At 41.0% G+C, this 16,422-nt stretch overlaps 1 protein-coding gene across 1 annotated transcript in view; it reads right to left on the reverse strand.

The window, feature by feature from the left end:
• The window catches only part of SCNN1D (sodium channel epithelial 1 subunit delta), a 29,479-nt gene extending 14,438 nt beyond the window's left edge, over window positions 1–15,041 (reverse strand). Inside the window, exons 1-2 of the mRNA XM_087944618.1 lie at window positions 14,890–15,041; window positions 776–1,116 (exon numbers count right to left, since the gene is read on the reverse strand). Of these exons, the coding sequence (XP_087800744.1) occupies window positions 776–1,116; window positions 14,890–14,907 (359 nt within the window). The 5' untranslated portion in view covers window positions 14,908–15,041. The remainder of the gene's footprint in view (window positions 1–775; window positions 1,117–14,889) is intronic.
• Window positions 15,042–16,422: the final 1,381 nt, after the last annotated feature.

Raw genomic sequence — 16,422 nt, forward strand, 5'->3', positions numbered from 1 at the left:
TACTGAGAGTATTTACACCAAGACAAATTCCTTGTGTGTCCAATTACACTTGGCCAATAAAGTATTCTAATTCATTTATTCATCCAATTTGTAAGCTGCTTCAATTCTCCCAGGGACAATAAGAGGTGAACAATACTGTGTTTCCCCGAAAAAAAGACCCTGTCTTAATTTATTTTTGCCACAAAAACACACCAGGACTTATTTTGGAGGGGGATGCCATCCACTGACTCACCTCACTTACACGGATCGCCCCTGGCCTCCTTTTCGCTGTCAGAGGCCTTCAGGAAAGCCTTGCCAGCTGCAGAATGGACCGGCAAGGCTGGTGTCGGGTTGTCCGAGGCCTGGCTGCAACTGTCCGGAGGTAAGTAGTAGGGCAGTTCCACCCCGCCATCCCCACCCCCGCTTAGAGAGGGCTGTAAAGCACTATAAAGCGGCATATAAGTCTAAGTGCTATTGCTATCTTGATTAGGGCTTATTTTGGGGTGTAGGGCTTATATTGGGCACACGTGTAAAAAATCAAGGTAGGACTTACTTTCAGGGTAGGTTGTATTTTCAAGGAAACAACGTATATAAAGACTAGACCAAGTAGAAAACAGTCAAAGCAACCCAGTACAGATTATTAAATCCGAGGAGGAAACACCAAGTCCTAACAAATAACATCCTTGGAACAATTGTAACCATTAAGATGGTAAGGAGCTTGCTTGGAGAACGGGAAACTACTTCGGTTCAATTTCCCCAAATTCAGAAGGGGGAGGGAGTGAGGCGGGAAACTTACCTATAAGGATTCAGATTGCAAAGAGTAATGGCAGGGAACATCTTTGGTTCTGAATGAACCGACATTGACATGACTACAGGGTAGGCCCAGTACTGGTTGAAGATCAGTGCAAACTGCCAGTAGAGCATAGCAAAGCTGGATAAGAAGAGCAGAGCCCAGAAGGCTGTTTTCATCCTATTACTGTTCGAGCAGACCAAGCGGACGGTGCCATGGATTGTGGTATTGAGACAGAAGAACTCAAAGAGATCCTTGAAAGAGCTGTAAAATTCAATCAGGGCCGTGTCTTCCTCCTTCGTTTCTGCCTCCGTTTCTTTGGGCAAATCTTCCTCCATTCTGTAAACCTGAAACAGGAGTTTGGAATTCTGAATTAGGGCAACCCAGGAGTCAGAGTCAGGCCCTTTTCAGGGCTTTATAATCTATAACTCCTCCTCTTGCTCTCCCCACCCCTCCAAGTTTGAGAATTCCCAAGCAGCGTGATTAATCCAGTGCATGGATTCTTTCTTGATGGCTGTAATAATTCCTCATTCTTACAAACCTTAAATAGGTTCCTCAAGTTCAATAATTGTCCAGGAGGAGTGAGGAATTTAAATCACAGGATACAACTTTCAGGAGGATCGTTCTATTTCCCAGATTTCAACACTGACTGGTTACATGTGTCAGTACCAGTAACAAATTGCAGTGTCACACAGGTGGGCTGGGTACAACACTTGTCAAATCAACAAAGGGAATACAGTAGCAGTCTTAAGATACAGCTGTTTCTTCACTCTTGGAACCTATGCTAAAATCTGATTAGGCAAGATTGTTTTTTTTAATTATCATTTTAATACAACTTTTTTTTTAAAGCAGTGACAGCTGAACTATGAAGAATAGACACCTATTTCCGAGAAGTCCTTACAACAATTTAAAAAACAGAGCAAAGTCTTTATAAGATACTGCTCTCTACTGGTTGCGACCAATGACAGCCGAATGCGTACTGGATGTTACACTGGGCAGAATGAGTAACAATATTCATATGCATATTTTCAAGGGTTTCCAAAAAAATGTTCCATGTCAGGCAAATTTGGAAGTTTCAGACTTGTATGAAAAAGGTTTTTCAGGGGATTTGTTCTAAAAAGCTGACAAGCAGGAATTTCATGACTCTGGAAGCTTGAAGAAAAGGAAAGGAGAGAAGCTATAAGGAAATGAACAGGAGAAGCATTTGTCTTTACAGATGTGTCTGTATTTTTGGATGTGTTTTATAGAAACATCTATATCTGGATTGCGGTTACTAAATTCATCTCATTTCCATTTGCAGTTATCATTCTTTCTATGCTAACAGCCAGCAAAGCAAAACTGAAAAAAACAACAACTTTTTTCTTGGTTTTGTGAGTGAGCAGAATTATGATGAATTCCTTGCAGAGAAGATCAGTGAAATAAAATAATCAACCAATATATTTGTCTTGGGAGGGTGGGGAGGGTGAGCAATATAGCCAAGAATTGAGTGTGTTGTCTTTATAAGAGTCCTTCTGCCTGGGAAATATTTTGAACAGCAGAGGAGTTCCTGGAATTTGCACAAAATCAGCATCCTAATTCCAAACTCGGATTTCATTATGGTTCTACTTTCAATATGCTTTCAGGCTTCATCTGTTCACCTTTTCACTGATCAAAGGTTAGTTATAAAAAAATTCAAAATTCTGCTGCCTGTAACACACATACAAAAACCCCGTCTCTGCCTTAAAGGTGGAAACACTCGGTTTGAATTCTACCTCTGTCCTGTCCATCGATTATCTGACTTCTGAAGCCATTCACGTTTCTGTGTTTCCTCAGTAGGAAAGTTAAGCCGGATTCCAGGCAGAAAAGGGTTACGTAACAGTTATGTGATGCAAGCAATGTAGTTATACCAATGTCATCATTGGGTAAAAAAGCCAAACACTTGTTATTATCTGTATTGATCAGAGGTGGTATTCAGCTGGTTCTGACCAGTTCTGGAGAACCGGTAGTGGAAATTTTGAGTAGTTCGGAGAACCAGCCAATGTCACCTCTGACTGGCCCCACCAACCCCATCTATTCTCTGCCTCCCGAGTCCCAGTTGATCGGCTGGGTCTTCTTTGGTTGCCCTGCACAGGAGAACAGAGCTGGAAAGCGGGTTAGTGGGGTGGGGAGAGAATGGGGATTTTGCAGTATCCTTCCCCTGCCACGCCCACCAAGCCACACCCACAGAACCGGTAGTTAAAAAAACCTGAATCCCTCTACTGGTACTGATGATAACATTGGGCCCAGGACAAGTAGCTCCTGAATCATCTCTGCATTTCCAACACCACCTTGCAGAAAATACAGTCATTCAAAGCCAGATTTTCTGCACTCATTCATCCAACACTGTAACTTCTGATGTAATGAAATCCCGTTGGGAGGATGCATGCCACCATCTGATCCACCCACCAAAATGCACTAGCTAACAGGAAAAGCCCTTGAGGCCATTTGGAGAGATCATAAAAGTCCCATCAAGGCAGTGAGGTGAAATCAAAGCATCACTCACCCATGATTTGAGGTTCAGGAAGTCCTCGACTTAAGAAAAGTTCATCTAGTGACCGTTCAAAGTTACGGCACTGAAAAATAGCGACTTATGACCGGGTTTGGTTTTTTTCAGACGTACAACTGTTTCTGGCATCCTCATGGTCCGGTGATAAAAAATTCCGGCTTTTGGCAACTGGGGTTCATATTTATGATGGTTGCAGTGTCCCGGGGGTTCACATGATCCCCATTTGCGACCTTCTGACAAGGAAAGTCAACGGGGAAAGCCAGGTTCACTTAACAATGGGGTTACTAACTTAACTACCGGAGTTGCTCACTTAGCAAATGTGGAAGAAAAATCATAAAAATGTGGCAAAACTCCTGTGACAACGCTCTCCAACTTAGCGAGAGAAATTTTCGGCTCAGTTGTGGTCGTAAGCCGAGAACCACTTCTACATGTCTAAACAACACATGCCTACAGTCTAGCATTCAAGTATCTTTGAGTCAAATCGTCTTCTCTCTGATCACAGTCTGTTGTTTCCAGAGGAAGAGGTACGAAAAAGATGCTGGTGCTTAAAACTGGGGAGAAAGGTCTACAGTTCTATGGCCCAATCCTTGCCTTCTGGGCACTAGATCCTGGGTTCAAGTTCTGGCTTCACTCTTTGAAGACAGGTGAGAGAACATTTGGTGGGAAAAGGGCCTGCCCCCGCTACCTCTTGACCTAGATAAATAGGATCTAGAGCAGCCATTGGTGAAACGGAAACCCTTGCGTACTGCTTTGCCTTTGCTCATCCTCACTGCCCATTGTTACGGGGAAACAGGTATGTTTTACGAGGAGTTTTATGCAAACTTTGAGCAAGTAAGTTCAGCTAGACAAATAAATTCACAACCATGCCTTTACTATGCAACTTGCCAAGGTCCATCTCCATTAAGAGGTCGGAAAGGTGCCCCCAGATGGAAAAGGGGACCTTTCCTCCTGCTTTGTAAGCCCTCTTGAACTGTGGAGCAGATTCATTCGTTTCTAAGAGTAAAAACAGAATAATCAATCTTCAAGGACACTTGTCAAAGGAGCCAAAATAGGAGAAAGCAGTCAGCCTGTTGTTTCTGGGGGGAAAAGAGGAGGAGGTAACACTACAGAAGCTACCTTGAATGATGTGTTAAGTGCAGTTAGGGGAAATGCTGAAGATAAACCGTGCTCCCTCCTCTCCCCGCATCTACGCTGAGTTAGATCCTTCGCTGTGCCTGTTCTCCTCTAACTATAAAGCCGAGGAGGGGAAGTTTTCCCAAATTGGAGAAGATCTGCAAAAAGGTTCGTTGCAAAAAAAGTAAAACTTGGAGCCGTTACTCTGTTCGCTTTTTTCCTCCCGCCTATTTCGCCTTCGCTCAAACTTTGGGTTTCATCTGTGCCCCCCATGTGTTGAAAATACTAAATGCTAACAGGTTTTGTGTGGGGCAGCAAGGTGAACTTCTGAAGTTCAACAGTCCGGCTGAAGTGTGTGTCTCCACCCCCCAAGACAAGCGTGAGTTAGTAAACACCAATTAATTTCATAGAACATATTCTCCTGGGACTCGAAGGTCTCAATTTAGGCTGCAGCGGATTGAAACTAAAAAAAAAACAACCCCATGTGCGGCTTTGATTCACGAGAAAGCACTTGTTTAAAGAGGTTAAATGCCGCCATCACCTTAAAGCCTCCTCGGGATAGACGACAGGATGTCAATCAACCAAAAGTGGTTTTAGAAACGCAAATGAAACAACTCACTAAAAAGCAGCCATTCCTGCCAGACAATTGATCAAAAAGAGAGGTGGATGAAGAAAAGCTGTATGTTGGGATCTGCTTACAATTGGATAAAGAGGAGCTTGCACAGGCTTCCCTGTTACCAGAGAATCAGCCTCAAAATAAGCTATGCTGGTTTTCCCCTGACAGTTTAGAGATTTATATATGTATGGAAATTCCTGGGCACAGGCAGAAGTTAACTATGATGCCAAGTTAACAAACTCAAGTGAAGAGATATGCATGCCATTAAGTGACAAGATATGCGTGTCATTAAGCTGATAAAGATAAAGCCTTAGATTAGAATATAACTGAGTAAATATATGAATCTAAATTTGCAAATTTGTAATCTTGTGAAAGGGGTTTTGGGGGAGAGGGGAATTCTATTGCTCTGTAAACCAGTGGTCCACGGGAGGGGGGGGCAATGTTATTGCAGAGGGTGCATGAAAAATTGAAATGTTATGATTTAAATCTTGAGTTAAGTCTTGGGGGTCCCTGGCCACAAAAGGTATTTAAAGGGGTGTGTGTGTGAAGAAAAGGTTGAGAATCACTGCTCTGAACTATATTTCATGCTGCAAGGCTTCAAATCCCGCAGCATAGGCTTAAAACCACTCTTTTCTACTGTTATTATTTTTGCTGATTTATTCTCTTGATTTATATCTGTTTTTAAAAATAATAATAATAATCGGGTAAAAGTTATTTTCCATGATTTCCTCCCCCCCCTCAAAGAAAGCATTCATGATCTGAGAGATGATGACCATGGCTGTGACTTAACAGTTGAGTGGATTTTGGGCTTTCTACCTGAAAAACTTTTTTTTTCCTTTTGAAGATTACATTCTTCTGTCACTGTGAACATCTCCTTTTTTGCAGTATTCTGGGATACTTAGGATGCATTAAAACTTAAAAATATTTTATATGTTCAGTATATATGAGTAAAAAAAAATATATTACTGTTTAGACCAGGAGTGTCCAATCTTGGAAACTTTTAAGGCTTGTGGACTTCAACTCCCAGAATTCCCCAGCCAGCCAATTCTGGGAGTTGAAGCCCACAAGTCTCTTAAAGTTGCCAAGGTAGAGCACTCCTGCTTTAGGCTGTCATTCCAAAAACTGTAGTCAGACAAAGCAAAGTTGATGTTGAGGGAACTGGGTTAATATGGTGGAGAAAATACAGGTACCTTGCATGTGGCAGATAATATATTTACTCATTCCAATGCTCTTGATTCATTTAGTTCATTCAGCTTCCGCTGGATCTATCCGTAATTGTAGTCAACAGTGCAAATTTTAAAAAAAACCCACCTGTACCCTGAAGCCACACACTCTACACTACAGTTAAGACATGTTTCACTCCACTATATAGTAGTTATAAACTTGTTTCGGGCACCAAACGGCGGGGCCGCACAATCAATGCCCAGGAAAGAGAGGAGAAACAAAATACCTCGAGTCTTGTGCCCGCTGTTATCTGTCTGGTACCTTAGGATTCTGCTGAGTGGAGTTTGGCAGAGTTGTGAGAAGGCGTTCTCTGGGGTTTGGCCTGAAGCAGCTGGCAAAGTCTCAGAAAGCGATCGGGAAAGCGGTCCTTTATAACCACAGATAAGGCTTTAGGAGCTGTCCAGCCTCAGTATGCAAATTGGGGCCGTTGAGTCAACTTCCCCAAAGGGCTGGAGTTGCTCAGCCTCTGGTCCATCCGCTGGGTTTCCTTGCCTTTTCAGAGAGAATCTGAAGCAATTAACTGACCAGAAAAGCCAGTTAAGAATGGGGGGGGGGGGAGTGGTGGTGGGGGAGAATGACAAATTTCACTGGAATGCCAGTGGTTTTGCTTTGTTTGGAACGATTTTAGATGGGGTTTGGGCCATCTTGTGCTCCTTTTCAGAACCGCCTGCTCCTGGGTTCCAAGTTCAAAGATGCTCTTTGAAAGTCCAGGTTCCCATCTTCTTTCATCACTCTAAATGATTTGGAGGTTTCTTCTGGTTTCTTAGGAGCTTTAGGATTTCAGGCTGATGTCAAGTCACTTCCTGTATCCTCTGCAGTCTCAAAGTGGCTTCATGGAAGAGCTGCTCTAGTATCAGAGAGAATATAATCAGAAATAAAGGGCATTCACACTGTTAACAGAACCTGAATGTTTCATAGAGTTCCAATTTAAGCAACTTTTAGTCCTTTGTCATATTTCCTCCTCCTCCCCCATGTGTACATACCAATGTCTAAGTGTGTAATAAAAAGCACACTGCAAAAAAACCCATATCCATATTCTATCAATTGTATTTCTTGTCTGAGAATCTAAACAACATACCAGGAATGTTTTTATTTCTTAGATTTTCATCCTGCCTTTATTATTTTTATAAATAACTCAAGGTGGCCGAATATACCTAATACACTTCCCTTCCTCCTATTTTCCCCATAACAACAATCACCCTGTGACAGATAACTGGCCCAAAGTCACCCAGCCAGCTTTCATGCCTAAGGTGGGACTAGAACTCACTGTCTCCTAGTTTCTAGTCTTAATCACTGTATATCTCAGATTTGCATACAGATGTAAATACAGGAAACCCTATAAAACAATGAATCTTCCAAAGTACAAAGTACATCTCAGATTTGCATACAGATGTAAATACAGGAAACCCTGCAATGAATCTTCCAAAGTACGTGGGAGATGCTTATGCACAATTATGCACATTTTATTTTCTTGAGATCAGGAGAGCCCGAAACAGATGAAACTTAAAATGTCTCAGACTCGGGATGTGAACACTGCTGACCAGGGAACAGAACTGAACCCAAAGATGTAATATTAAATATTTTACAGCACCTATCTTAGAAGTAACCCGCTGCTCCTTAAGTATCATGGTTCCCCTGGGCTATCTGCCCAACCTCTTTTGCCTTGTTGTTAAAAACTGCATTTGCAGATAAGAACTTAAGAACTTAATCTTACACACTTTCTATTTTATTGAATTCTCAGGTAAGGGTTAGGAAAGCCACACAGGGTGGCACTTCAGCAGTGCTGTGTGCTTAAATGACATAGATTTACTAAACAGCCCAACTGAACAGAGTTTCCTGAAAAAAATATTTAAAATATCGGAGTCAGGAGTCCAGCTTTGTTGCCGTTGAGAAAGTTGTCGCAGCCTTCTCTTGAACCTGTGGCAATGCTTGGAACCTATTTCAAACTCAGTTCCACTTGGAGGGCACAATCTTAACCTTGAGATGTGAATAAAGCAGTACTAAGCCATTCCTCATCAAGCGAAGTTACAGCAAATTTTGGAATGCGCGAGAAACTTCTTCCTTGTAAAACCGTATACCCATTGATCTGATTTAATGGGTATAAGGAAACGGTAGGTTTAGCAAAAGGGTGCACATTTTGAAAGAGAGTGAGACAGACTTCAACTTGTTGAATTAATGTGCAACACAAGCCTTTACTATAGGATATAAATATGGCAAGGCACACGCATGATACATCAAAATATATGGTCTTGAGGGTGAGGGTAGGAAACGGCTTGTCCAAAAGTACAGTACAAATGCTAGAAAAATGACAATGAGTTATAGAAATTGTTTTTAGTGTGCATCCGTGGAATTCATAAACTGATGTAGAAATGGAGCTGAACTGGGTTTGGCACAGGACAACTGAGAAACGAGTGAAATTTAGAGATAGAGATGTTACTGGCAAGCAACTAAATTGTTCACGCAAGAGAGCAACTGTACTTTTTAATGTAAACCAAGTATCTGTGAGGAACATGTTGCAAGGTGCAATGCTGCTGTTCAGGATTCCAGCCACCCCATTTCACCCCCTACTCCCCATCACCGTTCCCAGAAGCCACTAAGACAAATCTGCATGTACTTTTTTCTCTCCAAACTGCTTGGAGAGTTCCTCCCAGCCCATAAAGGTTTTGGTGCTTTTGCTACATTCGGGGATACACTTCCCACTTGTGTGCAGTTAGACCACGGTATCCTGGGATTTCTTTCAGGCACAGGAAGTGGCCTTGTAACATGAATTCTGTGTGCTCACTGCCTCTCTCACCTTTGCATCACAGGAAAGATCCAGCTTGTATGTCATCTTATGGTTCAGAGCTGGTTATACAAGCATGCAACAGTTAGATCAGTTATTTCATACACGTTATCTCCCACTTCTACACTGACTAATTTTTCCTTTGATGTAGCAAGTGCTGTTTACCCCTTAAGCAATACCAATTTTTCCCTTTGTATACTGTAACCTTTTATTGCTACTCATAACTTGTGCAAGGCTAAGACTAATTCTACATTTTTGGGGGTGGGGGTGGGGGGGAGAAAGAACCACGACCTTCTCTAACCTGTTGGTATCTCTGTTCCAATCATCTGCAGGCTAAACAAAATCTTCCAGCTTAAAACGTAATTACAGAAAAGTTAGCAAAGAAATTGGGGAAGTGATTCTGAATTCACACATGCTATCCCCAAAGAAAAGAAAACTCTCATTGTAATGTTTTGATGTCAAGATTTTCTCCTGTCAAAGACCAGAAGGCAAGGGGAATCATTCAATTTTTTGTGAATTTAAAGATGAACTGATTTGGACACTTTGAATCAAATCCTGTTGGATCTTCAGCTATCCATTAGTTTTTTTCAATTCAGCACTGAATCCCAAAACATTCAAGATTGTTTTAAATTGTTTTAAAGAAATGCACTTAGTTAAGTCCATAGTTCAAAAATGCTCATGTGGACATGTCCTTCAATGCAAAATTTACATGGGTATTTATTTGCAGGTTTATGCTTATCCTCAGTCGGGTGGTATTTCTTACTGAAGAGATTCATTAAGCGATTAACAAAAAAATTCCCCTTAAAATGTGATCACAATCGATTCATATTTTCTACCTATCAAAAGGATATCGTTTTCTTTATTGGCCAAGAGATAATCTCCTGCACTTAGGAAGAAAAAAAGGGACAAACTTTTGAGCAAAGAGGAAGAAATAAAACATGATTCATAAGTCCTGGTCTGTTGGATGCTAGCTTTGGCCTTAGATGCCTAAACTGGTGCTCTGGAGAAGGATGGAGAATTTATTTTGAACTGACAATCCCCAAGTTCCAGGCTTGACCATATCTTATCAGTCAGTGAAAATGTCAAATATTGGAGAAAGGGGTGGAATTCCTTTACTGAAAACTGCTTGCAAGAATGAACATCGATAAAAAAGAATACTTTGTAGCTCAGGGTTGGACTGCAGAGTTCTTGGTGCTCTCTGAGCTTGGCTGTTTCCTTGCAGACATTTCATTACCAAACCAGGTAACGTCATCAGTGCTAGTAGCATATCAAATAAGAGCAAACCCCTGTCCCTACTTAGCATCAGGGAGCCCTGAAGAATGAATATGCTGGGGAAAAGATGGCTGGAGAAGTTGGTTGAAAAAGAGTACACGTTTTCACATGCTTGAGGGGGGAAAAAAACACCCCTTGCAGATTGATTGTCAAAGTTTGTAAGATGAGAGAAGAAATGAAACTGAACTTGGCAGTTTCACCCGGGGTGGGGTGGGGTATGTTTTGTTTTGGTTTTTTTTGCATTTTTTCAGACAACATGTTGCACTGTCAAATCTCCCGCGCTTTTCCAGCCAAGACGACAATGAGTTCTTTGTGGCTTGGATGAAGCAAGTCATCCTCAAACAAACAAGCAACACGAGACTGGAAGTGACACATCACACCTGCATCTCAGGTGGCAGGAAAATGCAAGCAACTGACCATGTGAATTATTCTCCGACTAGGCATTTAGAGTGCCGTTGCAGACACACTTACGTGTCACGCTCAGGTTCATGATGCCTCCAAGAGCTTGTCTGGAGGAATGGAAGCATCCTAGGAATGAGGCAAAAAAACCAAACAAACCCACGAGCCACCTTAGCTGGGGGAAGCAGGTTAGATTTCAGTGCAGAGACAGCTACAAGCCAGCTGGTGATTTGCTTATCAGAATTCCATCAATAGAGGTGAAAACGAAGCCCTTGGCTCAACTCAACTCCATCGTGTTGCAGCACAAATTATTTGCCTCACGCTGATGATGATAAATGATTACTGCAGGTCAAAGGTGTATAGTTTGTATAACTGGCTATGTCCTGTAGCTCCTCAAGTGTCAAAGGGATTCTATCCTACTGCTGGTATTGAAAATTTATTGACTGGTTGACAGCTTCAGGACATGGAACAAGGTTATGGGGTTCTGCGGTGGCACTGTGTTTCAGCCTTTTCTTTCTCTCCCTGCAGGTTCACAGAGAAATCCAGGAAGAACCTTGCTTTTTAAAAGGTATATATATTCCCCCTTTGTTTCCAGGTTGCCTCCAAGAGAACCTTCAGTGCTGTATTACACCTCGGCCAAGTGCAGGTGAGGGAGAGGCTAAAAAGCACGATCCCTTGTGCCTTTCAGGCAAATTGCCCAAGGACTGGAGACATGTGTTAATCTTGTGTTGCACAAAGATGATTTAAACCAGGAAAGGCGGCCAGGTTTAGCCAAGTGTATGTAGCAGGTCCTGGCACCAGTGTATGTTTTCCACTGCTTCTTCCATCGAGGAGTTTCCCATGTCGTACTCTGTTCATTACACTTTGTTTGGTGGGGTGGAGAAGCAGTCTCCCACTTGCATGGCCATCCACAGGCACGATGCTGACCAGGAGAAGAAGCTATCTGGATGTACCCTAACTCTAACTCTATAGGAAGGATTATGCCATCTGACACTTTTTTAAAACTCCGGTTCCTTTGCAAATTCTTAGATCTATCCCTTACCCAGTCCCGCTGACCCACCGTTGGTAACTAGACAAATACGAAGGGGCCCTTGTAGTTTTGCAAACCTGATTCAGCAAACCTGGAAAAGCTCTCGATGACTCCAGCCTCTCTTCAGAATTATGAAATGTTCTGATGAATTATGAAACACCATTCTGATTAACTTGTTTACACTTGGACATTTGCCTTATTTAAATATCCTGAAGTTTGGGTTCACTGTCACTTTTATCTCTTGGCCCTGTTCCTATCTGTGTTACATAAGCTTAGTGCTCAAAACGAAACCAAACCAAACCGAACCAGGTGAAGGTTCTCCCACTGAATTTAATCATCTCTTCCACTGAATTCAAAACAGTGTCTGTACATCAATCACTGTCACTGCCTCTAGATGTTATGCACAGAACAGTCCTGTAACAGAGGCTGAGACTCAGAGAAACCAGTTCAATATCATCCTAAGATCTTTTGTGACGGGGTGGAGTTTTTAACATATTATCCCATTGCCATGATCTCCCCAGCAAGAAAAAAATCTCTCTATATAAAAGCGAAAGACCACTCATGCATCATCACAAAATCTCCAGAACCATAAAGCCTATAAACTTGAAATTTGGCACGTATGTTCCTCTTGGCTTCTAGTTGCTCACTAAGAAAGGATTTTTCGAAATGACCATCAGAGCCATTAGTATTTCCTATATTATTATTATTAACACGCTCTGATGCTAAGGAGTTCTACTCCCCCTCCCCACCTGAAAAGAAATCTGTTCCTGATGCAAAACACAAGCAGAGGAGAGGAGTTTCAGTTTCATAGCAAAGCACAGGTATCGAGCTAGAATAGAATGGAATAGGAATAGGAATAGGATAGAATAACAGAGTTGGAAGGGACCTTGGAGGTCTTCTGGTCCAACCTCTTGCTTAGGCAGGAAACCCTATACCACTTCAGACAAATGGTGATACAATCTCTTCTTAAAAACTTCCAGTGTTGGAAATATGCATTTGGTCATGGTCTATGTTAATACCCAGGAGAGGATACCTGGTAGAACTGCCAGCCCAGAAATGCAGATCCTAAATACATTGTATATAGAAATACAGTCATAAATAGATACAGGTAGTCCTCAACTTATGACTGGTTGCTTAGTGACCTTCTGAAGTTAAGATGGACCTCCTCCAAAAGTATTTATGACATGATTTTGAAATTCCAATGGAGACACACACACACACACACACACACACACACCACAGTCATGTGATCACATTTTGGACGCTTGGCAATCAGTTCACCTTTATGGTCATTTACAGCATTATATAAGTGTCTTTTTAAATTATGGTTGTAAATGGAGGAATACTTGTAAAATAAATCTGTACTGCCAACAGCAGTGGAACTTCAACAGCCTGAATTCTCCTCCTTCATGACATTAGAGTGTAATGGCTACAAAGGATATACTTTTTTTTTTCCAATCTGAATTTTGTAATTAATTATTTGAGTTCTGCTAAATGGTTCAGCCATTTTGGGATTAAACCAAAATACTGGTTATCATTAGAACGGATTTGTTTTTAAGCTAAAAATCAATAGTTATAATACCTAATTGTATATTTAGCAAAAAAAGAAAAAAGGACAAACGCTTAGCAATTCATCCTATGGCCATTACAGACTGAGAATTTAGGATATTATATCTTTGAAGGGCAACAGGCTGGGAGATTATGACAGTTTTTGAAAGTTAAATTGACCTATTTAATTCATGAGCGCTTCAAAATAAACCTGGTGCTCTCTCTAAAAGAACAAAGGTATACCGACGGTCCTCAACTTATGACCATAATTGAGTCCAAAATTCCTGTTGCTAGGCGAGACATTTGTTAAGTGAATTTTGCCCCATTTTATGACCTTCCTTGCCACAGTTGTTAAGTGAATCACTGCAGTTGTTAAATTAATATAACAGGATTATGAAGTGAATTTGGCTTCTCCATGGACTTTTGCTTGTCATAGTTGCAAAAGGGGATCACTTGACCCCAGGACACTGCAGACGTCATAAATATGAGCCAATTTCCAAGTGTTTGAATATTGATCACATGGACATGGGGATTTTGCAGTGGTCGTAAGTGTGAAAAGCATCCGTAAATCACTTTTTTCAGTGTTGAAAACGGTCAATAAGTGAATAGCTGTAAGTTGAGGATTACCTGTATTGTTTGATACTTTGGAGCTAATCATGATTCGTGTGCTTCCTAGCGCTAACCACCTTTCCTCTTTCTTTCAGCAATTAAACAACTTAAATTCAGGATTGGCAGTTTCAGGATTTAAACTAAGGCCCTGCCCAAAAATTACCTTGAAAAGGGCCTGTTGAGACAACTACCAGAAAAGCAAGAGCTCTCCAGCTCACTCAGTGAGGGAAGTTTTGACAGTATCAGTGGAAGCACATGCAATTCCCACTTTGTGCAATTGGACAAAAAAAACCAGTAACTCAAATGAGCCAGAGCCAGAGTGATTATTCTCCTTGCCTATGGAGATTCTCCGTCATCCAGGTGATGGTTGTCCCAAAGGTGCTTCTTCAAAAAGCAATTGAACTTTTTTTTTCCTTGAAAATGTTTCACTTCTCATCGAAGAAGCTTCTTGGATGAGAAGCAAAACGCCTTTAAAGAAAAGCAAAGTTCAGTTGGCCTTTTGAAAAAGCACCTTTCAGGCATTATTCTCCTGCATTTTCCACCATGCCTAGGAATACACTAATGCTGAAACGCTGAGCAGAAAACAAAACAACAGAACTGCATTACATCCTTCAGCAACCCAAGATGGTGGGGTGAGGAATTGTGCCACCTCATCTAGTAACATCAGTTCTCTTAGCTTTGCTCCCCATTTCTTTCAGTGGAACAGCAGCTAATGACTTCTTCGTGCACTTGTTTGACTGGAAAAGATTTGGGATGTGGCGACTGGAAATATCTGTGAGGGTGTCGCCCAGTCGACAAATATTTAGTTTATATTTAATTTATTTAAATGTTTTGATTAAAAATTTATTTGGAGCAAAATCTGAAAGGCCATTTTGCTGCGGGCTGATTCTTTTCAGCATAAAGAACCAACATTTAGATAAAGTCACAATTGTAATTCCTCAGGAGTTGAGCTCAAACTGAAAGATAATTTACCTCAGTTTAATTATAATGATATTTTGCTTACCTTCAGTTTTGACTCCATGTCAGCTGAGTGGACAAAACTCTGCACCTGGAGTGGATCCCTGAAGAAGGAAAGGACAAGATCCCAGGTTCTTTTCTGCCTTGGAGAAGTGCGTCCATCCTCTAAATGGCTCGGCAGATCTGGAGAGTTCCGGCCTTCCTTTGGGGAAGAGGAGTGATGCCTGATCCTATAGTTTGATTAATCTGCATGCAGGAGAAAACAAAGACGTGTTGAAATCTTTTTTTTTAAATGAGCCCTGGCTGCCCTAGTAATGCACATGGGATCACTTAATGGCAGAATTAAAATACCAGAGAAATGATTGTAACCTGTCAGGCAGCATTAGCTATCCCAAGGGGTGAGCTGGATAGTGGTGAGAAATAAGGCGTGTTCACTAAGCTACCCTGAGTTTGATGGATGCCTTTTTATCCTGACAGATGATTCTCATATTAGGCCAATGCAACTAAACAGGCTTTTTGTAGTAGAAAGGTAGGTAGGTAAGTTAGAAGATAAGTGGGAAGGGAGGAAAAGGCTGATTGCCCAAGCTAATTGCTACCATAGGGTAACAAATGCCCAAATTTTAATCATGTAACCATGATGCTGCAACAATCCAAAGTACGAAAAACCATCATAAGTCACTTTTTTCAGTGCCATCATAACTTTGAACAGTCACTAAACGAATGGCTGTAAAGTCAATGACCTCCCGTATAGGATGGAATAGAAAGATGGACAGGTTTTCAAGGAACTTTATGCCAACTTATTATAAAAAAGAACATTCCTGGAATCCCTGCTATGTCTGTTTCTTGCCTTAGTCTTCCTTGAAAGGCTGAAATTGTCAGAAGAAAACGTAGAGTTCCTTCCTTCTTTCCAAAAAATAATAAAAACTCTTTAATAATCAGTTTTTAACATTCCTTTTCATGCCCAAAATATCCCACCTATTAATTTGCTGTTTAGAATATTTTTCTCTTTTTCTTACAGAAACCTAGCAAGCTGTTCTTTTTTCCTGGCTCTGAGGCCAAAATACTGTATAGTCCATTTTATTTATTTATTCATGTATTTGTTTTGTCAAGCATGTTTTAGATAACAGATATAATTAGGAACATGATTATGAGTACATGAAATGGGTACGAATAAAAGGGGACATTAGGACAGGGATGGTAGGCATGTTGGTGCTCTTAAAGACCTCTTAGGAAAGGGATGAGGTCAACAGTAGACAGTCTAAGATTAAAGTTTTGAGGGGTTTGGGGAAGAGACCAGAGTCAGGTAGTGCATTCCAGGCATTGACAACTGTTGCTGAAGTTGTATTTTCTGCTATCAAGTTTGGATTGTGTTTCTTCTCTATAGAAACCTTTGAAAACTGCAGCTTTAAGATGCATTGGGTAAACATCTACATCACTAGCATATTATAATGCAGGTCATTATATATGTAAATCTAATAAAATTGTATATATAAAATTAGATTTACACATATAAATAATGTAATGACCTGCATAATTTTATTAGATTTACATGTTCCTGCAATCATGACTGGGCATGTTC

Source organism: Notechis scutatus, chromosome 16 (assembly GCF_049901735.1).
Source record: "Notechis scutatus isolate UNSWTSFEM ecotype Mainland chromosome 16, rNotScu1.2, whole genome shotgun sequence".
Lineage (NCBI taxonomy): Eukaryota > Metazoa > Chordata > Lepidosauria > Squamata > Elapidae > Notechis > Notechis scutatus.